Below are 25,297 nucleotides of genomic sequence, written 5' to 3' on the forward strand. Positions count from 1 at the left end.
TGCGAAACTTGGCACCCATCTTGTATCGCCCAACCTAACCCTCTGCGCACCATTAGGAATACTTTCAATACTAGACTCCAACATCCCAATCGCAAGGTCACCTTGAGGGCTCTCTCCCACACCGAACACACAGTCCACACCCACTTGTCTAGGTCCATCTTTTCCTGAATCTGGTTCTGATACCAATTGTTGGGCTTTTCAAGCCTATGTATAACTTCTTATTAGTATGATATTGTCCGTTTTGGGTCCAAGTGGCAAAACCCGCACATATTTGTTTTTGGACTCCTTCTCAAAAGGCTTCATATTAATCTGTTGGACATCTTGCTTATATACTAGACACTCTTGTTTTAATTTTCCGATATGAGACTTAGATTGATATCCCAACAATAATCTATTTGGTATAAAGACTTAGACTATGTTTTCTGCACTAAATTTGCATTATGACAAAAATCTAGAGGAGATCAACAATATCAATGACTAGATCACTCAACTAGAGAAAGTGAATCACATCGTGATTGTTGTTAAGGCATAAATGGTAAAAAATGAGCTGATTTTCTATGCAAGAGCAGTGATGGGAAGACAATGCATCATAATGGATACCTTAGAGTTTCTGCTAAAATAATGCTAATTAATGGGTGTTAGTTTTAATAAAGAAACTGACGCGATATGTGGTATTGAGGTGGTGAAAAAATAACATGAAAAGAAATTATGTAGATCAAGTTGCATTTACCATATTTTGTCCTATATATGATATTTTATTCTCTTTTTCTTAATTCTGTCTTCTAAAATAAAAAACAAAAGAAAAACTACATGTAAATAGTTTCTTTCATTCTCATTTTCATCAGTTCCATCAAATAAATTAAAATTGTCTCTAGTTGTAATTCGTTAAGTGAAAGATTACTCAGTATCCCAAGATCAGTCTCATATAATAAATCCAATTGGTCATTTAATTGCATCATATATACCTATTGATAACCAATTTGTACTTTTAACGTTTAATGATTGACACGCGATATGTAAGACCTACACCGGTTGTTACACAATAATTCCATTTGTCTCACATGATGTATTTTTTTCAAACCGCACTGTACCTTTATAACCGCTTGTCCTAACAACGCCCACACCACCCAAACCGATCATCATTTGAAACCTGAGAAATACTTGTTACTGATAAAAAAAAAAACAAAAAACTCAAATTTTTGGTTACTTTTGTTACTATCTCCATCAAACCTCAAGACTATGTATATTGACTATAAAGACTTTAGATTCTAATTTAGTTTGTGTCCACTAAAGCTCTGAATTTTAGTATCAATGTTTACTTTATCTGTAGATCAAATTTACATGTATCTCAATCTGTATCTAATGAAAATTAATTGTTGATTATAGTTTTTTTCTTTGAAAAATTTGTTGGATTATTTTTCACTATTTTATTTTTCCTTAATTAATATTTTGTTAAATCTCAACAATTCTTTCGTATTGAAAATATGTAAAACACTGCTTACTTAATCTCAACATTTTTTTATTGAATATGTGTAAGATAAGGTTTAATCTTACCAACAGAATGCAATCTTGTACAAAAAAGATGGACAGAAAGATATTCAAACTCCAACAGCATCTGATTTTGGTATTTACTATATATATATCTTACTATAGAGAGGAGAATTTTTTTACATGGACTAGAATTATAATTCACAAGATTGCGCTATGTGTCATCATTAGTTTTGATCGTGATATGTGTCAATTCAATAATATTGAATTTCTAACTTTTAGTTAAATACACACCAAAAGTGAATTTTGATCAACTAACCAAACAAACAATTACTCACTTAAACACAACCCATACTACAATTATTCTTCTGATGTGATCCTCTCACAGACGTACAAAAATATGTTTATATGAAAGAAAAATACATGTTTTTCTACATAATATTTCTTGTGCATCTGTGAAAAATCAAATCAGAAGAAGAAGTTTTATTCATTGTGTCGCCACAATGTTCTTGTAATTATGTTACTTGTGAATGCTCACTTTCGACAGGAAGTACATTGTTAGTACCTTATACCATATTCTGGATAGAATATTGACTGTGTACTTCTTGTAGAGTGAGATACAAGTAATTTTGCTCTGTAGGTAAACAGCAATATATAACGTTTTCCATAAATTTTTGCTATTGTATATTTTTTTATTATTCACTAGATTTTTTAGAAAGAACTCTAATTATGTACAAAATTGTTATTTACACGAATGAGAACCAATATTGTGTAAGAAATACAAACCTTTTAATTGGGAGTGGTAATGTTAATCTATAACGATTTTCCTACTTTCTAGGATTGTTAGATTTATTATTTCTCATTTGCAATTATCTAAAATAACAAAAAATCGGATTTATCTATATTATGTATTTCAGTTAAAATTGAAATTTTAAAAGTTGTTTAATTTGATGAGAGATTTCTAGAAATTGAGATATAATTTATCCTATTAAAAATTAAGTTACGATTAATCCGCATCAACAATACTTTAAACTTACAATGATAACAGTTTATTCACTAATCAAATATGATATAAATTATAAGTTATGCTATATTTTATAATGCTTTAATTGGTTGACTCTTGTATTAATTATTTTAATATGTAACTGTTGCAAATATAGTATTTTGATTTAGTAGATGATTTACCTTAGTATTTCATAAATTCAACATAAAAAGTACTGTAAAAAATGAAGACGATTACAAACAACAAAACGAAAGTAACTTATTGAAATAAAGATTTGGCATGCAGTTTTAAAACTAAAATTAAGAAAGACATTTAAATCTAATTGACCGGGAATAAGCCCCTTGCATAGCAAGCTTCTCTGAAGGTGTCGTATACAACACTATTAAATGTTCAGATATCTTCATAACTGCAAGGCCCTCTAATGATATTCAACAGACAACCCAAATAAAAAATCTTCCCATCATAAATTGAATACTGTTGAAGAATAGTTGGATTTCCGAACCCTTCACCCGTGGCCTCCACTCATGCAATGTGGCATTCCAGAAAAATTGATGAGATAAATTCAGTATAGAGCAGGAATCTGGCAGTTGCGTATATCTTGTTACACTACATCCAAACAATAAATTTTGTATTTTTCATAAGTTTGTCGACTTTGTTTCGGTTGGAGGAATTTGTTCTTGGTAGATGAAATTGAATAATTTCTGAAAACAATCATAAAGAACTTGTTTAAACAGTTAAAAAGAAACAAATAATGTAGTATAATAAATTATAAAGGGTAATTCTCTATAATTCTATCAAAAGGATTCTTAATAGATAAATGTTGGACGCAGAAAGCTTACCTATCCTGTTCGTAGCAGTAGAATTGGGGAATATGGAGAATTTTTATTCAGTGTAACAAATGAAGTTGCAGGTCACAAAAGTATGATGTGAATATATAGATGGATTAAATAGGGCATACACGAATATACGAATACGTTAAAGATTGCAATATGCATCTGGTTTTAGAAAGTAATAACAATATATAAATATCTTTCATATTATATTTATAAAATCCAGAATATATGGTTAGATAATTCAATTTATACAGCTTCATAAGAATATTAGCTCGAAATTATCGGAGCACAATATTATGTTACCATATATTGCGATTTAAATACAACTGTAAAGAGGAAAATCCAAACTTTTTAATATTTTTGTATCAGCTCAGTTGGGTGAATTGGACGCATAAGACGTGTAAATATTATGTCCGTATATCAAAAGCGAAAGTTAAAAAGTCAAACTGATTAGTTGAAAGAGTATTCCCAAGAAACCATAGAAATTTGGTGACATTGAATATTTTTTAACTACCCTATCCTATATAAAATTAGAGTTGCTTCGATTATAAATATACTTCCAGAATTTTCCCTGCAACCCTAAACGCAATGGAGAATCACTAAGAAAAAAGTTATGATGAAAACAGATTACAGAGAATTAATCCACCACCATTGAAAATGAGATTTGGCGTGGAAGAACCACCATCACCTCCTCAAATTTCTGAATCAGAGATGGAGGAAGCTAATATGTGGGAAGAGATGAATGACTTTTTGAGCAAATCAAGTGCAAAGGCTATCGAGGTTCCTTCTGAGGTAATTTAATCTTTAAATTATTCGGTTTTATTGAGGATTTCTGTATTATTGGATGTTTATATCAATATGTAATCTCTGCAGCCTGATGGAGAAATATCGACTGATGATCCAAAGGAACGTTGAAAAAAAAAAGAAAACACGATCTCTATCTAGATCTAGAGATAGGTTTGAAATGTATAGAATGCGGCTTCGTTAAGACAGAGATTCGCTACCTAGATACATCGGAGTGGGTAAGCTGTTAATATTCCATTAAGACATTGATTTGCTTAACTAAAATGTTTGAAGTTAACACCATTAAATGTTTTTGAATCTTATAGGCACATAAGAATAAACATGGAAGGAGAAACTATGGAGTCTAGCTAAAATTAGCTCTGTTTAAGAGAATTATCTAAGCATGTTTGCTACAATAAGTTATTTTATCTTGATTCTAATAAAAATGATTTATTTTAAAATAATGCAATGTGTGTATTGATTCGAAAGATTAAAAGTTCATCTGCTACATTGATTATAATCCACAAACATTAAAACATCGATAAATTATATAAAATTTTACACTCAACTCTAAATGTTATGAGAAAAGCTTAACGTCAGTTGTCAAAACTGAAATGAAAACGTCAGTCGGAATTAATTTCTATTTACTATTACACGTAAAGTTGTTAATAGATCAATAGTGAGCATTGGATGAAATTGCCTATAAGAAGCGTTATAGTTGCATCGTTCGGCATAATTAGAAATAAAGAAATTCAAAAAGGTTGGCAATAAATGTAAATGTCGAAGTCTACTTACATATATTGTTATGGTACTAAAATTGGCATAATATGAAAAATGGCATTACTGTATTGTAGTAGTATATTTTGGCAATATCTTATTATTATGGAAATACGCAATATTCGATAGAAGAAAATGTCTGTAAAGGAAGTAACTTTTCTAAAATCAAATGGATTCTACATATAGATGGTATATATTATATCCAAAACTATACATATATATGTAAAATATATAAACAATAAATACAATGATATTAAAGGACATAAGTAAATTGGCAATTATACATTACCATAAATAAATACTAAATATTTCATTATAAATATACCAAAGTAGGTTCAAATCTATCCCAATTTTATGGGAAAATATTACATAATGGGAATGTTTAACAGTTACGGGAAAACATAAGTACATAAAAGGGATTAAACTTATGGCCAGCACGGATCTCCATAGATATCGGTAAAAGGAAGCCTGACATAAAATACAAGTTAACAATTGTAAAAAAGATTAAAATATACCATACAAAATATTATATATATTAATACCAATTAGAAAAATTACCAGTCAAGAAATTTAGAAACCTCTTTGATGTGAGAATTGAAAATATTTCAGATTGGGCTCCATCATTCCTTATGCAATATCTCCCTGTATGATTTTAAAATATAAAAGGCACCCATGTTAGAAGCCAAATTTCATATTAAAAAATTGCAAATGAATGTTTCCACTCAATTATAAAATTTAATTACTAACCTTCGGAATCATAGGTCAGACGAAACAAACGCAAAGTCAGGACTGTTTCATAAGTACTTATGTTTTCCCACTTCTTCCAGAAATCCAGAACAGTCTTCCCAATGAGTTTGATATCCATATTAACATAACTAAACCAAAAATTTATATTACAACAACATTAATAAAAATACATATGTGATGTGTCTACTGCGTGAGGGAACAAGTTTTACCCTTAATAAAAACAAATGAAAGCCGCAAATGTACAACTAATCAGTTGTAGTACTTAGGGATCGAATCTACAGAGATTTGTGTGCCTGATATTTTTCTACGATTTTTAAGTTAATGTCTAGACTAAATTGGTTTTAAAAGGGGTTATTGTTTATCACGGATTAAACTAAAACTAAAGAAAGCAAATGAATCTATCCTAAAAAGCAAGTAGAAAATCGAATGAAAGCAAATGAAATAAGCAGAAAATCGAACTAAGGCAAATAAAATGCAGATATAAAGAAACAAGTAAATATCGATTGGTTTGTAAACTATGGCTAAAAATGCTGAGCTTTCGGGAACTCTACAGGGATCATAATCGGTTTCAACACTAGGGATTTAGATTGGGATTGACGGATATCGAAATATAGGGTTCTAGAGCTAGAGTTCGGCGGTATGACTACGTCACCGTCGTGATCATAACCAACAGGCTTTTTAGGTCGGAAATGCTTGGCCGCGGTCGCGTGTGTTGCGACTGTGGTAGATGAAGGCTTGGCTGCGGTCTCGTGGCCTTGGCCGCGGTGGATGGGTCGTTGGCCGCGGTCGCGTGACTTGCTGGCCGTCTTCGAATGTCTCCGGGGCAAATGGAATATCTTGAGATCTAACTGTTGGAATGTCTCCAAATTAAAAGCATTTCAAAGCTGGTTGAGTCTTCTATAAGTTATCCAATTTTAAGGGCGATCAGACGGTAAGAAGGTTTTCGTCTCTCCATGAGAGTTCTGACGGTCTGCATTTATCCAAATGAATCTTTTTGTTCCAATTTGCACTTCTTTATCCAAAATTACCTGAAAAGTCTTTTAAAATCCGAAAACATAGAAATCATTTGAAAAACTTTAGAAATGGAGTAAAAAAACCTGCAAAAGATATTAAAGTGATCCATAAAAATGGTCAAACAAAACAAAGGCCAAATCTCGGTGAGAGATTTGAAAACGCAGGAACTAACAAAATCTCAGAAACCAAGCTTCTAGACCAATATCAATCAATAGGGTATGGTACCAGGGATTTTGGTTTGAAAACAAGGGATTTGGATTTAGGGTATGGTACCAGATAAAGATGAACTGGCCATCTAAGACGACAAAGAGTGATAAAAATGAGGGTAAAAGACATCCTAGATGTATATCTCGATGTCTCCCTATAATCAATGATGAGAAAATTAGATATCAATATTAAGGTCAAATAAAATGAGCTAGTATATCCTGTCAGAAGGAATCTCCATGAATAGAAGTCCTCTGGTGGGAGTTCGTAGTGCAAGTACTTTAGCTACCACATAGTCTAGTGCTAACCACAAAGGAGCTATCATGCGTAGTGTAGAAGCGTGCATGTCTAAATCATCACAATTTTGTGTCAAACATTCCTGAAAAATACTAAAGGTCGAACAGGTTACATACTAAAATTTAAAAAGTACTTGAAATTTAAAAACAAAACAAGAAAATGATTAGTACAGATAGACATCCTCCCCCAGACTTAAATCACACTATCTCCAGTGTGAAAAAGTTGGTGAGAATATGGTGAATAAAAGCGGTATAGTCTAAATAAATAAGATTAAAAAAAAGAAAATGATGATAGAACCGTGATGGTGGTCAAATGACAATGAAGTGCTGGTCAATCATTCTTCCTCCGATGTGTCTGCCTCAAAATGGTGCTGCTCTTGTAGAAAAGTGACGACACGCTCGAAACATCGTCCATGTCTCTCAACTCTGCGCTCCAGGTCAGACTGTGTGCGTGATGATATGGATGATGAAGTATGGTCGGTGGAAACTGACGGTTGATAGTGAACACGTGCTGCAGCTGCGTCGCGCTTCGCCTTGGCCATTATGTATTGCCCGATAGTGAGTGGCAGACGAGGTACAGAAGGTAAAAACTCATCAGGTCCCGGAGTCCATCGTGGGCGTGCTCCATTACATAATCTTGGGACTGATGCTGAAGGTAAGCAAACTCGGTGCTCTTTGGTACCAGTGCAATACTTGTAACCGAACCTGTCTGGATCGAAAATAACACGAGAGATAGTGTGATCGCGAGAGCGATAGAGTAGGTCATACCAGACGTCGGGAAGTGGATCATCAGATGAGAAATCGAACCCTACAGCCTGTAGCATGGATGTAATAGCGCTCCCATAAGCAGTAGTAGCGTCCTCACATCCATGTAAATCATGCTTTACCTTTACCATGTTCTGTGCTATGATCCAGACAAAGCAGGCAAGTCGAGGGTTGTCCATAAATGGTATCTGAAGTGTAATGAGCTCGATCTTCAGAATACATCCCATGTTGGCTCTAGAGAAAATCGTGTGTGCTAAGAGTTTGTGCACAACTCTCACTACGGAATGAGTAAGAAGGGCTGACTTGGATCTCTCGCTATCATAGACGGCATGACCCATCTCTCTCCATAAATCGAAATCAGGTTCTTCTTCAAGGTGAATGCCATCAGTGTATGGAAGCTTAAGAGCTTCAAAAAGTGTAGAAATGGTGAGTGAGTAGGTCTGTCCGCGAATAGAGAATGATAGAACACCATCAGATGCTCTGGGGCTCCTCCTCTTCATGTGGTGGAGGCTTACGGTTGCTAAGAACTCGCAAACTAACTCAGCATAAGTTGGGAGATTAAGCTCCATGTAAGGTCTCAGCCTAAGTTCATCAATGTACCAGATGACGTCTTCTCTAATCCCAAACATCTCGAGTGTATGATAATCAATGCAGGGCGTTGGTTTGATGTTCAACTTCTTGAAGCGCCTTGCATAATCCACTCTCGGGTTAATCTTTTTCCCTATATATTGAATCTTTGGTGGCTCGGGAATCACATGGGCTTCTCTTGAGTGTTGGAGCAGCCTTTCGCTCAACCTCTTGTTCTTGGTCTGGCTCGGCTCAGCATGTACTCTTCAAGAGTACTATCATCGGGTATTGCCTCAGAGCTGTCACCAGTGCGACAACTTCTTCGAGACTCGGTCTGTTTCATTTTCCTACAACACAAGGTAATTCTCGGAAAAAGAGTGAATATGGATGCTGAGTTCAACATATTAACGATCAGTGATACTAATCATAGTATCAAGAGATTAGTTAAAACAACAAGCAAGCATAACTGATATTAAGTTGAATAATCGAGTAGTTTACTGACCAGATTCGGATTTTGATGTTCTAGACACATAATTTTTCTAAAAATTGGTTTAATTGAACAATTTCCATGTCAAATCTATAGGTTACCTAATACTAGTCACTAATCACACAAGACTTGATCAAATTCATCAATTTTGCTGTTCCAAATTCGATTTTTACAAAGCAGTAGAATCCAAATTTCAAAGTTCTCGATTCCTCTTAAGCTAGGTGTTAAAATCGATTTTCAGACATCCTAGAAAGATAATATATTGTTTTTAAGCTATCTCCACCACTAATAAACCAAGTTTTGGGCTTTTTAAGAAAATCCTAAATTCCAAAATAATTCAAAAATGGCAAGTTTGAGCTTCATACCTTGCTGGAAAGAGAGTTTTGATGATAGATTTGAAATCAGCTTTGAAAAAGAGTGAGGTTTGGTCCAAGAATTTCTTAAAAAGCTTAAGAATTGAAAAAGATGTTCTCTCTCCTAAATCTCCAAGTCTTTTGGAAGAGAAGATAAAAAGGAGTTTTGATCCAAAAAGTGCGTTTTCTTTCTTTAAAAAGCATTTTTGTGGCAAAAACGGAAAATTTTCGGGAATTCAAAAGCTTACGGAAACTTACTTTACTTGTCTGATATGCAACAGGGAATTAAAAACTTACGGAAAATCTGAATGGGCTTTTCTGGGAATGTTCTGGGAATTATCGGGAATCACCGGGAATATCTGAAAAGCAACGGAAATCGGAGGTCCCGTCTCAACGACCAACGGCCGCGGTCAGGAGACGCACGACCGCAGTAAACATAGGCTCGGCCGCGGACACATTCACGGTGCCGCGGTCGAAGGTGTGTTGGTTGCGGGTCGGTTGGTCGCGACCGCTGCGCATTTTCCTGCGGCCTTCGTCCAACTTTTAAGTTTTTGCCAGGCCGAGCAGCTAAAAACCTCTCCTTCTTTTTCGGTTTTTCTATTTTTCTGTTTTTTTTTGTGTTTTTGTTTTATAAGAGTACCTGAATCTAAAAAAGAAAAAAAAACATAAATTGTAAAAAAAAAAAGAAAAGAAAACTAAAAGAAAATGTACCTAAATGGGTTGCCTCCCATTAAACGCTTTTGTTTTAAGTCGTTTAACTCGACTTAGGCTCAAAAAATCAGGTTGGTTGAAGTGGCACTCCACTCGATGTGCCTTTATCATTTCCGGGTGCTAGAGGTTTGGCTTCTTCTTCCTGAGGCACCAGCTTCTTTCCTTTACTTTTCTTTTGGACTTTAACGTTGTTTAAAACCCTTTTTGTGTTCTCGATTAGTTCTTTGATCTTGTCCTCACTAGTCTCTGTTGCATCTGGTGGAATGATGATATTGATTTTCGCAAAAGCTCTTGGCTTCTCATTGTCTTTCTCTTTTGGCCGTTTTCCTTTACTTGGAACATTGTCTAGGACAGTGGGATAAAACTTCCTGCGGTCTACGTTAAGGAAGACAGCATGCTGGTTTGCGTGATCGATTACTGCTCCTACAATAGCTACAAATGGTCGCCCGAATATAAGTGGTCTCTCCTTGTCTTGATCCCTTTCCAGAACTTGGAAATCTGCCAGAACAATTTTGTTCCCAACTAGAACTTGCAGATCATGAATCGCCCCTTCAGTATCTTTTTGAGATGAATCTCCAAAGATTACCTTAACTGTCGATGTCTTTAAGGTTTTTGTGCCCAATTTTTCAGCAAATGTCTTAGATATGATATTGACATTGGCTCCGGAATCGCATAAACAGTCTGTGAACTTGATTCCTGAAATAAAACATTGGAAACAAAACGTCCCGGGTCGTCAGCTTTTGTAAGCCTTTGAAATGAGGAATGTTGAGGTACTTTGAATAGTGGTTGCTTAGCATCAACATCCTTGTAAAGTGGTATAAAGACTGGGGGTTCTTTATTCTCCCCATCGGTTTTGGCTCCTTCTTCGGGCAGCGTGGTTATGGCATTGCAAAATCTCTTGGGGTTGTCTTCAAATCTTCCGGGAAGAGCTCCATTTTGTCTCTTCATAGAGTCGGCTGTTTGGGCAACTTGAACGTCTAGCTTTTTGACGTGCGAAGATAAAGCTTCAAAATTCCCGTTCAGATCATTGTACATGCAGTCAACTTTCACGTTCATATCATTAGCTCTTTTCTCGTTTGTCATAACCAGATGTTGGATAGACTTCTCAAGTCTTCCGATTTGCGAAGCTAGCTGGTTTGTTGTAACTCCTTGCTGTTTTCCAAATTGATTGTTAAATTCTGTTCCTTGATAGTTATATGGCTGTCGCGGCTGAAAGACTCCAGTCCCTCCAAAATTTCCACCTTGGAACTTGTTTTGGAAGGGTCTCTGTTGCGGTGGGTAGTGCTGGTCTTGAGGATTCTCCACATTTGGATTGCGATAAGAGAGATTGTTGTAGTTTGCATTCCGGAAGTTGTTGCTGAAACCATTGTTGAAGCGATTCGGATATGGTGCTTGTGCTCCTACATAGTTCACTTCTTCTTTCTGAAAGGCTGGATTAGTGTGATGGATACCACAAGGTCCTTCGTCTTCTGCGACATTGTTGGTCTCACAAGCATGGATTGGGCGATTGTTGCTTTTTAAAAGCTGACTCATCATGTTCTTCAATTCGGTTATCTCCTTGTCATTTGTTCCGGTCTGCTTTGTCGATCGATCGTATTCCGAACAGTCATTGCTATTGGCTTGAGCTAAATTTTCGATGAGGGCTCTTCCTTGTGCTATCGTCTTTTGTCCAAAATCTTCATTGCTAGCTGTATCAAGTGAAAGTTTGTATTTTGGTTGCAAACCTCTGTAAAATGTGCTCAGTAGGCTTGATCCGGGAAGTCCATGGTGAGGGCAGTCACGTTCATACTCTTTAAAACGCTCCCAGGCTTCATAGAAAGGTTCAGTCGGTCCTTGCTGAAAACTTGAAATCTTGGTTCTCAACAAGTTCGACCTTGACTTAGTATAGAAGTGTTCAGAAAAGCGGTTTTACATTTTTCCTAGTTAGTGATCAATCCTGCAGGCAAAGATTTCAACCAACGGTGAGCTTTATCTGCTAATGAAAAAGGGAACAACTTACACTTTAAATAGTATGCTGGAACTTGGTTTATCCTCATCATGCTGCAGATTTCTTCAAAGAGTTCAATATGATCCATTGGATGTTCACAAGGAACTCCATGGAACTGGTTTTGTTTCACCAAAGAGATGATTTGCGGCTTGACTTCAAACTCATTCTGGTTCGGAAATGGTACTTGAATTGCAGATCCATTTTGAAAATTCTGAGTATGTGCATCAAAATCAGCTATGCGATGGTTCCTGGCTTGTCTTCGGTGTTGATTTGCTTGCTGAACGAGGCGGTTAATGCGCCCATTCGGCTGCATCTCCTGGTTGTTACCATCGCCTGCATTAATTGGTGCATCAAGGTCTTCGCGTTCTTCTCTCTCCCTGACGTTTTGAGAATTTCTTGGAGGAATTTCATTCTCTTCTTTATCTTGTCGAGCATGATCACCTTCTCTGTGATCATTCTCTTCATTTTCACCATGTTCTGACCCATCTTGGTCCATGTTTAAGTTTCGGTTAACAGGATCTCCAGGTGGTCGTCGTCGGCCATTCCTTGCGTTGGTCTAAGTCTTCGAAGTTCTCTTTCGTATTTGTCTATCTCGTCTAGAATTGGAATGTTTTCTACAGGTCTACGCCTGGTATTCATGGAATTCAGAGAAAAACAAAAGAAGGGAAAGATAATTCAGCAACTTAAGAAGGAACTAGAGATCAGATGTCTAGAACAGAAATTAGAACAAGAAAAATAACAAACGCAGCAAAACTAATCCCCGGCAACGGCGCCAAAAACTTGATGTGTCTACTGCGTGAAGGAACAAGTTTTTCCCTTAATAAAAACACATGAAAGCCGCAAGTGCACATCTAATCAGTTGTAGTACTTAGGGATCCAATCCACAGAGATTTATGTGCCTGGTATTTTTCTACGATTTCTAAGTTTATGTCTAGACTAAATTGGTTTTAAAAGGGGTTGTTGTTTGTCACGGATTAAACTAAAACTAAAGAAAGCAAATGAATTTATCCTATAAAGCAAGTAGAAAATCGAATGAAAGCAAATGGAATAAGTAGAAAATCGAACTAAGGCAACTAAAATGTAGATCTAAAGAAACAAGTTAATATCGATTGGTTTGTAAAATATAGCTAAAAACGCTGAGCTTTCGGGAAATCTACAAGGATCATAACCGGTTTCAACACTATGGATTTAGATTGGGATTGATGGATATCGAAATATAAGGTTCTAGAGCTAGAGTTCGGCAATATGACTACGTCACCGTCGTGATCATAACCAACTGTTTCTCGCAACCCTGACCAGTAGGTTTCCACTCTGGCCCGGGAGGGGAGAAAACGCAAGAGCTGCAAAGGACTCATCAGTACTCATGATTTTGCCGCAGGTAGGTTTCTACTCCTACGGAAAAATCGCTTGTTTCATTCTTGGTCGGATACTTAATGAAAACTTTCGCAACACTAACTATCTAGATCAGATACGAGGTGATCAATCAAACATACATGCATTAAGGATGAGAATAAACAGAGAACATAGTTAAAATCCCAGATCTATAAACCTAGATGTCTTAATCGATTATGAGAGCCCCTTTCGGGAACCCTAAGCCCAACTGGGGATCTACTCAGACATGGCTGAGGTCGACATCATAATTGGTTTTAATAAAAGCAATAAAAAGTAAAGAAAAGAGATGAAAGAAAGCTTCTCTATTGATGAACTCAGAGTTGAACAATCTTCTCTAAAAATCGCATAAAACGGCTGAAGAAAAAGGGTTTTTGTAAAAGTATGAAGGTGATTGCTAAAAACGACCTAAATGATGATTCTGCTAAGGTTGACTTCGCGGCTTCATGTTTTAAATTTATAACCCTAGATATCTGCAAGCGCACAGCAGTGCGTTGTAGTACTTAGGGTGTCGATCCACAGAGAATCCACGTTTTACCTGCAGAATCTTAGAACCAGAATTAGTAAACAAAGTCTAAGACGAAAAACAGGGTTTTGGATAGGTTGTCACGATTTCTAAAATGTATTTTAAAAAGAAATTTGAAAAAGATTTAAAAAAGGGTTTTTAAAAAAGGTTTTAAAAAGGGTTTCAAAAACTAGAAGTGAATAAATCGATAATAAATCTAAAGGATGAACAAAGCCCTTAATATTGATCCTAGTAAATTCTTAGAACTCTAGTCACATATGTATGAATACGCCATTGTCGTGATCATAGACAACTATCTCTCTCAACCTTGACCAGTAGGTTTCCACTCTGGCACTAGAAGAGAAAAGATGCAATATGTTTAAGACTCGTCAGCATTTACAAATCGCCCATAGGTAGGTTTCCACTCCTATGTTTGTTTTGCTCTCCCAAATTAGATCTGGCCCCGGATGAATACTTTCGTATCACCAAGGACCTGGATCAGTCTCTAGTTTGCGACGCTAGATCCATGCTTTAAGTATAAATTCAGAAGAAAGATTTCTAGAATTCGGCTTTGGTTTATCTCGCGAAGATCCCTACCGAACATAGTCGATTCCCTTCGATCGAACCTTTAAACTCATACCTCATCATTCCAAAACGTGCATAAAATAAATAGAAGAGACGTGCATAGAATAATAAGAAGAAAGAAGTAGAGAAAAAGAGAAAAGGAGATGAAGAAGAAGCATCTCGATTTCGAGATCTTAGCTCGAAGAAGAACTTCTCTTCAAATCCTTTAAACAACTAATATAATCTGAAGAAGATAAAAAAAAATTGAAAGATGCATAAGAGTAAAAACCGAATTAAAATAAAGGTAGAACGTAAAGAGGGTTCAAGAAAAATCTCTATCTCCCTAAACTAAGAACTAAGAACATAAGAACATAAAAACCCTAGAAAACTAAATTTGGTGGCTCCCAAAATGGATTCTTCTGAGGCACATGAAAATAGCTCTTCTTAGACACATATTTATAGGTCTTCAACTCTCTCCAGTCGTCCTTAGGGTTTTCTATGAAGAGAAGACGAATTGGGCTTGAAACGGGGTCATGGGCCCTGGTCGCCAGGCTTCTACCCGTGGTGAATTGGGGTTTGGCCGCGGCCAGAGGCTTGTAACCGTGCTCAAGAGTGTGTTCTCCGAGGTCATGGAGCCTGGACCCGTGGAGATTGGCTTGTAAGGTTGAATCTTCATTCTGCGCTTGCTTCCTTCGCGAGACTGCAGAACATGTCTTCAGTGCATCAAGGATATCCGGAGATCTAACCATTGGATTGTCTCTAAACCAATTGAATTTGAAAGCTAGTTGTCTCTTTTATAATATGTCCAATTTTGGGGATGATATGACGGTGAGAAGGTCTTCATCGGATGTAAAACTTCTGACAGCCTGAATTTATCCAGAATGATCTTTTGCTCCAAAATGCACACCTTTTGCCTTAATTACCTGAAAAGAGTCTAGGAACTACAAATACTAGAAAATAATAGTAAAAACACTTAAAAGAAATAAAAAGCATTTGAAAAGCATTTAAAATCGATCCATAAAAGTTGTCAAAATACGGTGTTATCAAATGACAAGTATTTATAGTCTTCAATACTCCATGGTCTCTAGGGTTCCGGAATTGAGGCTGGAAAATGACTTGGGCTTCAGAAATGGGCTTTTTAGGTCGGAGATGCTTGGCCACGGTTACGTGTGTTGCGACTGTGGTAGATGAAGGCTTGGCCGCGGTCGCGTGGCCCTGGCTGAAGTGGATGGGTCATTGGCCGCAGTCGCATGACTTGCTGGCCGTCTTCGAGTGTTTCCGGGGAAAATGAAATATCTTGAGATCCAACCGTTGGAATGTCTCCAAACCAAGTGAATTTGAAAGTTAGTTGAGTCTTCTATAAGATGTCTAATTTGGAGGGTGATCAGACGGTGAGAAGGTCTTCGTCTCTCCATGAGAGTTCTGACGGTATGCATTTATCCAAAAGAGTCTTTTTGTTCCAATTTGCACCTCCTTATCCCAAGTTACCTGAAAAGTCTTTTAAAATCCGAAAACATAGAAATCCTTTGAAAACTTTTGAAAATGGAATAAAAACACCTGTAAAAAATATTAAAGGGATCCATAAAAATGGTCAAAATCCGGTGTTATCAATATGTACAACATAAAACAAATTATTGGCCTTTACATATATAGATGATAATATAAAACATCTTACTTCATGTCTTTTATCTGAATGTCCAATTTGTGAGAAGGTCCAAAAATCATCTCATGGGGTCATCAATGTCAGTACTTAGTTCATTATCAACATAGATGATTACGCCGATCAAGTCTACCAAGAAAAAAGTTCATTACGCAATATTTATAATAATTTTTTAATTGAATAAAGGTGAGAAGTCAAACCGATAGAGAACTCAGTAGAGAAATTCCCTCGGATAATGGCATCAAATGGCATAAAATCCATCATATGCTTAGGATTGACTTGAAAAGTCTTGTCTACAACAGTATCGACGTTCATGTTGATGAAGTGGTAGTTGATAGTATTTCTGAAAGATCCGAACGCATTGACAACGTTGAATAATTTGACATAATTTCATTCTCCTTCTTTAAACTTTGGATCGAGCGAAGAAATGAGATCCTGATCTATTGATGCCTCTATTTTGTAGCCCTAAATTCGTGAACCAAGTAATCATTTTAGAGATTCATGTGTTTAAATGTTCATAACATGCAACAGAAAAAAATCTTCAAAAAGATGAACTTACATTTTCGTCACCGAGGATAAGACGCAATTCATAGCGTTAGTTACAGTAGTTGAAGTGTTCCCAAACTCTTAGAACTTTTATAAGAATTCTGGCGTCAGATTTTGTGGGAGAAAGATACTCAATGGTACAATAGCGAGGCATGATTTGAGGAAAGTGATTGTTTTCTGGGACTTTAGGTTTTTTTTAGTTAAGATGGCGAGATGTTTTTTTTCAAACGCTTTATATGTATAGCAAAGCAAGTATAGGGTTTGAAAGGTTGTGTCGTTTTGTAAAATTAGAATAAATTGCAACTATTGACATTTATTGCACCAGGTGACTTACGAACAAACCAATTGGTTACATTCAATTCATAGGTATATTTGACTTTTATATTGATTAAATATATATAGAAAAATATGTGAAGATGGTAAAAAAATGTCAAATCTGGTACTGACTATTTCTCTTTAGATAAGTCAATTACTTCCTTTCATTAATTACAAAAAATTAATGAGAGTATAATACAAGAATTTATGTACTCTATTTTTTAATACAGACATATATCACGGACCATCCAAAATTTTAAAATCTCATAGTTACTTTTTTGTAGAAAAAAATAGATTACGATTCACGAAAAAATGCTAACACAATTAATTTTTTTTTATAAAATATATATTTTGTCATGGAATAAGTTATCTCAATCAAAATAATATAGAAGTTAAGATTTCCAAGTTTAACACTATAAAAATAAGAAATATGAAACAATAATCTCTTTTACTGAGACTGCTCTTCATATTCATCGTAGACCGGAGTAAAATCAATTGAAGTTGCAAGCCTGAAATAATATTAGGATTTTTTATTATTATACATATATATATATATATATATTCATAAATATTAAAATATAGGATACAATATCAAAGATGGAATAAACATACTTCAACTTTGCTCTTTCCACTTCTGGAGTAGGAGGATCCTCGAGAATATCAGATATGAATATTTCCGATTCAACTATCCATTCATCTAATTACATAGACATACTCAATATATGGAAAAATATAGAGCATCTTAGCAAATAGGGTAGTTTTAAGTTTTTAATTGGCCAAAAGGGTGTGTTTGTGGATTCATGTGTAAATCTGGTAGTTTTTGAACAGTCACAAATTTTAAATGGCCATATAGCCCTTATTAGACAAAAATAGGAAAGAGAAAGTGTGAGAGAGTGTGAGAAAGCGTGAGAGAGAGTGGGAGAGCGTGAGAGAGAGTGTGTGAGAGAGAGTGTGAGAGATGAGAAAAAGTATGTATTTAAATATTATTATTTTTTCTTTTTTTATATATATATTATCTTCTAACACATTGAAATTTGAATTTTTTAAAACGGACGATATTTGTTTTTTTTTATTATACACAAATATGAAAGTATTCACCATTTGGTGTACACTCAAAGGTATTAACTCAAAAGTATTCACCATTTGGTGTACAACTATCAGATATTCACTCGGAAGTATTCACAGGAAAGTATTCATCCCAAGATATTCATGATTTGGTGTACACATGAAGGTATTCACCATTTGGTGTTCATTTATTTGGTGTACACATAAAGGTATTCACCATTAGGTGTACAGCAGAAGGTATTCACTCTAAGGTATACACCATTTGGTGTACAACTATCAAGTATTCACCATGAAGTGTACAACTATAAGGTATTTACTCAAAAATGTTCAATATTTGGTGTACACTTATTAGATATTTACCATTTGGTGTACAACTATCAAGTATACCATCTAGTGTACACCAGTCAGGTGAATACATTCGATTGAAAGTCAATTTAATACCTTCGATTGAAAGTTAATTTAATACTTTCGATTGAAAATCAAGTTAATACCTTCAATTAAATACCATATGTATATAAATCTATATAAAACTGAAGTATATATGTCTGAATTATACATAACTAATATATACATAACTTAAATATTAGAAAAAATTAAAATTTTGTCCGTTTTAAAATTTTCAAATTTTAAAATGTGTAGCAAAAAATCTATATATTTTTAAGATATATATTGTTATATAATTTATTATTTAAAATAGTATATAAGAATGAATGAATTATAAGAGGAAAAGAAATAAAAAAAAAAGAGGAAAGAGAAAATAATATTTTTTTAATAAAAGTCTGCTTTTCTTATATTTTCTCACGTATCTCTCTCTTCTCTTGCCATTTGTTTTCTCTCTCTCCTTTTGTTTTTTTATTTAATTATAATGGCATAACAATATAAATAAATTGAACTTAGAAGGATAAAATAGTTATTGACACACAAAAACTACCCAAACACATTCACTTTTTCAAAACACACCCTTTCAGCAAATTAAAAACTTAAAACTACCCATTTGGCCAATTTGCTCAAAAATATATATGTAAAACTTGTAATTAATTGACAATATCAAATAATGAGGTAGTTACTATTTAGGTACATCTTCATCTAATGAAAGAGAAAAATCGCAATGCAATAATATTCCTAAAAGACCTTTCACAATTCCTCCAAAAATTTTCAAATTTTCTTGCCAAGTTATCCTAATCAATACATTTCAAAGATTATCCATTGTATATTTAAATTATTTAGAACATTATTAATATACTTTAAAATTTGTAAACAATAGTGGACGTTGTACAGACTTGAAATATTCTATTATAAAACGAATAAATGGACGTTGTGTGGGTGTGTCTGATGTATCGGACATAGGAAATCCTAATTGAAGTTTCTGAATAAAGGTGACAATCCCGAGAAGATCATTTGTAAAAATAAAGGACTGACTTTAAAATTCATGTTGGAGCTCCTTAGATAAACGATTTAAAATAAAAAGTTATAAGAAACATACCAAGATATCTGTCTGTATGAATAAATCTATATAAAATATTTATGAATGCACAAAAAAATTATATTCCTCTAGAAGACTTCAGATCGGTTTTCTCAACAATAGTCTCCTCGAGGAAATGTATATGATAGTTGTTTGATGATATACTTGGACTAATCACTCTGTCAGTAACTTCAAAATTACCAAGAAAATACAAATCTCCTTCAACCAATTTATACTCGAAATTCGGCATTTGTCATATTGAATAGTAGACAGGATTATATACGGAAAATAAATAATTAACAAATACACGGTTTATAAAAATAAATAATTAACAAATACATTCCTAAAACATATATACGGAAAATCTTTTCAAACCTCCAAAACTTATAAATTCATCCGCAAGAACTAACATCCAATTAGGTCGATCGAAAAGAGTATAATCATCATAATCTCTTAGTATCTAAACACAAATATGATATCCGCCGTTTGTCTTCTGGAGATCGGAAACTATTTAACAAGGAGACATTCTTTGTTTTAATTTTTTTGTTAAGATTGAAGATGAAAGATAATAAGGAAATGAATAGTTTTCTATGTGATGGAGTAAAACGGTTATGGTTTTAATGTCGTCTTAATTGAAACTCTTGTCAAAATTTATGACAGTTGGTTAAACAAAAAAAAATTAAATGACAAATTAAAGTCTGAAAAAATTGAATTAGACAATCAAATCTAGGGCAACATTCAAGTTCCACAATTAAATAAAAATATGCCAAAAAAGTTTCACAAATACTGCAAAAAATAACGAATAGAGTTCAAACGTTATCCACCCATTGGACAAATTTGTTATAAAGATCAAAAGCAATAATCAATCACCAGCAATGTATTTCTGCACTAAGTTCATTACAGTTTCTTGCTTCTTCATAACTTCATCGGAATTTCTTGCTTAGGTCGCTTTTTGTTAACAGATCTTTCACCTTCATCAAAATAGTCGGGACTCTTAATTAGCTTCTTAAATGAAGGAGTGAGTGAAGATCCAGACGATGGATTCTCAAGTTCGTCAGAACTCATAAGCATCAACGGTTGCTGAAATATAAAACATTGACGACTTAATATAACTAAATGATCAGATAAGCAAGCTTGAGAAGTCTGTAAAATTTATTATATATTACCTCTGATCGAGAATCCCACTCAGTCATAATGTCGACATCTTGAGACCATAGTTCTACTACATACGAAGACTGTCTTCCTTTTGTATGCTCTTCTGAAACTGTTATTTTGAAAAGCATCCTCATGGTTAGGAGCTTTGTCAAGCCATTAGGGAGCCCTCTTGGTAAATCCTGCGCAGCATTATATTAAATGGATTAATATTATTTCAGAAAATGTAAATAATGCATAATGTATACAATTATTTAACCAATAACCTCATTATTTTGTTCCATTATAGACTCAGCTGAATGACTTAACAGTCTTTGAGCAGTGTCATCAAACATCAGGAAGTGCACATCGACGTCTGAATCATCAGTTACAAATAATACAATATAGTACATACATAGTTTGTAAGGAAACAGAAGAGTAAGTTATTTAAACGTTACATGAATCAACATGTAATGTAGTGTCCGAATAAATGTATGATGGGACGAATCAATGTAATAAAATAAGGCGAACATTTAGTCAGTCAATCAGAGAAAGTCTACATGAAATAATTCTGCTATATCTGCTATATATCTTACCAAAGAAAGCTTTAACGTAATAAGTAATGTTTTCTTGACTTTATGGGAAAAATCATTGTATTACCTTGTGATAATGGTATCATATGAATAAATATCTCCACAAGTTTTGCAACTGAAAAGAGGAATCCTCTTATCGTAATCTTCATTATCAGACATAATGCCATGCTCTAAAACTTTGATGTTGCAAGGTTTGCATGCCCAATAATACCACAGCTTTGAAGTGTCAACGTCTTTGACTGTTACACATGTTACAATCTTGCCAAGCTATAACAAAACCATTAATATGTATATAGTGAAAAGTAAATATATTTGTACGACGAATAAAATATAGCTCATACCATTTTTGTATCATGAATTACAGCTACCATCAGCCTCCTATTTTTCACACCTAAAAATTCTTAATGGTAGTCAATAGCACCACCCCAAGAAGTCGAATAACTTTGTTCAGCATGCACAATCATTTGATTGTTTTTTGGCAACCTACAAAACCATACAAAATAATTATATAAATACAACAATGTTAAAATGACATAACATACTTTTCTCTGAAGTCTTTCATGATCTTGACGTCAGGATCAAACAAAATTTTGGTGGAGTTGAAAGCGTTTGATATTGAAATATCACCTATACTCAAAAAACATAAAATAAGAATAATTAACAAACTAATGAACTGTGTACATATGAATATGTGATATAGTGATCTAACCTTTGTACTCTTTTATACAGACAAATCGCATTACACAAACAGAAATAGTAGCCATATGTTTGTTAGTGTACTCAACAGTTGCTTTTGCATATTGTCCTCATAGTGTACATTTCAGTTGGACATCGCTTCAGCAATAAACATATTAGCATTCCATTGTTAAAATATTGTTATGTCTATTTTGGTATGATATCATAACTATTTACTTGGTATCCCGGAGTGTTATCATCAATTTCTCGCTGATCCCACTTTTGCATTTAGTTTTTATAACTTTCATACTCCCCACCGTGACAATTTGTCCAATGACATCTTGAAGACAAAATATTTTTATACAATGATAAATATGTATTAGAATATAATTATCAAAATATCGATGATAACATACCGATGAAGACATTTTTGTCGAGTTTGTCTTCCTTGATTGACTTGAAATCAGACAAATATTTTTCTGGCAAGTCTGATGGGAAATCATTAATCTCTTTAGCACGGGTGGTTCTGCACAAAGCGATTTTGTATGGTAATGGAGTAGTCCTAAAATCACCATAGTATTCTTTAATGATGAAGCAATTAATAGAAAGTGATTTTCCTTCTATAAGGATGCCGATCAATTTTTCATCAACAGTAACATGAATCCTAGTGCCCTGTGAATCACACATAAATAGTATTACTATATAATCTATAGATTGATTAAATAACAATATACAAAATACATAAGATCGCATACAAACTTCTTCGTCAACTAAAACCATTTCTATAACAAAGCCAGACTGCCTGTTCTTGACTTTTCAAAAGGAAAATATAGTAGCTCTAACTTTCTGAATTTCACTTGATTGATCTAATTTGGCAAATGAAACTATAGCAGCCGAACGTCTGTGGACTAAAGCCATTTTTATGAATGAGAATGGTAGAGTTTTAGGGTTTAGGATATGTGGTATATATAAGGAGAGAAAGTTAATGAGAACATTTTAAAATTGATATTAGACGGGACTGAAATTATTTTGAAAAAAAGAATGAAATGAAGAATATGGATATTCGGAATGTGCGTAGAAGTAGGTATTGTTGCGGAAATATTTGAGAATCAATATATTCAAATTGATTTAATTGCCAAAATTGACGTGTAATATTAAAATGTAAGATAAATTCTTGTTTCTTTTTGAAATATTAAGGTTTCTGGATATTATGTTACATTAACTCCGGTAAATCTTGCTAATAGTTTGTAATTTTTCATTTTGGGAAAATATTCTAATTTTTTACGCGGAAAAGTTTTTTAGAACCATAATTTCAAAATTTTGATAAATGAGCATGTATGAAGTATTGGGCCAAAGAATGTTTTTAAAATACAGATAATTGGGCCGGGTCGGTTACAAAGATCCGCGTGTTTATCCGTTTATGATTTTCTCATTTTTATTTATTTTAAAACAGAAAAACTTGGACAGAAATTACACATCAGCATCAGCATCCAATGAAATTGCGCAGAGGTAGCGTCCTTGCCATGTCACATTATGTCACATTTGACTTAGAATAAACGTCATCATTGACGTTGGTAACGGAGTTTTTCTAAGCCAATCAAATTAAAACAAATTGGATTTTTCATTAAACTACATTCTCATTTAATATATAGAATATATATAGTCACAACATGCAAAGCACCTAAAACTAAAATTACAGGATGATGTTAATTTTTCAGTATTACAAAATGAAATCTTACGACCCTCAAATTGTTCGAATGCAATCTTTCTTATTTGACTGGAAGCACAAGAAAGCTAAATTGACGGGAAGTGACCGAACAGATAGTTAAGTCCTAAAGCTACGTCAATCGACATAAAACAAATCTCCTTAAACACAACAATGGACGTGGAGCAAAGGTGACTGATTAAATAGAAACATAAACTTCATCATCTGAATACGATCCAGAGTTAGATAAAATACCGAAATTTTAAACCAACCATAGAGACTCATATAGCAAGTGTCAGCTCGAAAAACAAAAAATTAACAAGAAATAAATATCGCAAAAAGAACAATTTAATTAATAATAATAATAATCTCTTTCTTTCCTTTTGCCCCGTCGGTTTATTGGTAGTTGCACTAAACTTGGGGCATACGAAGAAAACACAAGTTGGTTATAATAGTCAGATCCAAGTTTCCTAGCTTTTCCGCTATTCACAGGTCTTCCGCATCCATTTACTCCAATGATATAAGCTCTTTGGTAGGGAGGTTTATTTATGCGGAATGAAACAATAGTGCCTTTCTTCTCCTCTTCAATGAAGAAACTCTCAGCCATAAAGTTTGTCGGATTCAATTTCATTCTCAAGAATTTGCTCCTGGATGCTGAATTGGGCTCAATCTTGGTCATAATCCAAATCTCCATTATATAATCTTTGCGTTGATGTAACACAGCGAGCTGCTCATCTCTAACACAAGATAGAGTCACAATTTTCGAACTCCCAACGCTAGAGTTAAACGGCAGAATAAGACGCTGTCGGAATCTCTCCGATGTAAAATCAAAACATAGTAAAACAAATTGTGACCCTTGAGCCGTTAATTTTTCTTGAGCGAAGAAGTAAGTGTTTCCCTTCAAAGACGCGCCAGGTTTTACATGGCAGCCCGGATTGACATCAAGAACTCTCCATACATTAGAGTAAAATTCATAGATTTCGAAAAAGAGAAGGATGTATGAGCACTTAAAAACATCCAAAAGCCTCAAGATCTTATGGTTACGGTTGTTGTTGTTGTTATCGTATCCGAGAGCATACATGTCTGCCTGGTGAAACCTTTTCATCGGTTGGATCCACCTGATCTGCCCCAAATACGGGTTCCACACCACGACCCACCTTTTCTCTTTGATAACCCATAACAGTAAGCTGTCCCAGTGAAAGACTTCACATATCTCGGCTTGGTTAAGTATACATGCTTGCTTTATGGATCAACCAAGTTACCTTTCCAGTGACCGTCCCACTCCCAGTCACGGATTTTCAAATTCTTAGCTTGGTTAAATATGCTTACTTGCTTTATAGTTGGCTTGACGTTCTTTGAGATTCCTTGGAGATTGAAATCCATTAAACAAAGCTTCGAATCCATCACCATGAACCCCATATACTGTTTCCCTTGCTCTGTTTGACCTAAAATATGATTTTTCGATATAAGGTTCCACGTTTTGCAAGTAGATTGATGGGCTTGCGGGCCTAGGGTTGTTTTTTAACAAGCCCGTTGGTTCTCCAAAAGTTTTAAATTTAAAAACCCTAGTGTCTGCAAGTGCACAGATGTACGTTGTAGGACTTAGGGTGTCGATCCACAGGGAGGATGTCTAATCTGCAAGAAACAACAAACTGGGAAGTAAGCAAACTCA

The 25,297-nt window shown here is 34.4% G+C and overlaps 1 protein-coding gene and 1 pseudogene across 1 annotated transcript; one reads left to right on the forward strand and one right to left on the reverse strand.

Moving 5' to 3' along the window:
* The first annotated feature begins 11,787 nt into the window (after window positions 1-11,787).
* Window positions 11,788-11,888, forward strand: LOC112087153 (annotated as a pseudogene).
* Window positions 11,889-21,646: 9,758 nt separating this feature from the next.
* LOC18009241 (F-box protein At1g66490) lies at window positions 21,647-25,044 on the reverse strand. Its single transcript, XM_024154779.1, has 5 exons — window positions 24,888-25,044; window positions 24,054-24,789; window positions 22,337-22,482; window positions 21,788-21,872; window positions 21,647-21,728 (listed from the first exon to the last, which is right to left on the reverse strand). Exons 1-5 carry the CDS (start codon window positions 25,042-25,044, stop codon window positions 21,647-21,649), a joined length of 1,206 nt encoding a protein of 401 aa, XP_024010547.1.
* Between the last annotated feature and the right edge of the window lie 253 nt (window positions 25,045-25,297).

The sequence above is a fragment of the Eutrema salsugineum genome, unplaced genomic scaffold (assembly GCF_000478725.1).
Source record: "Eutrema salsugineum unplaced genomic scaffold, Eutsalg1_0 scaffold_9, whole genome shotgun sequence".
Classification (NCBI taxonomy): domain Eukaryota; kingdom Viridiplantae; phylum Streptophyta; class Magnoliopsida; order Brassicales; family Brassicaceae; genus Eutrema; species Eutrema salsugineum.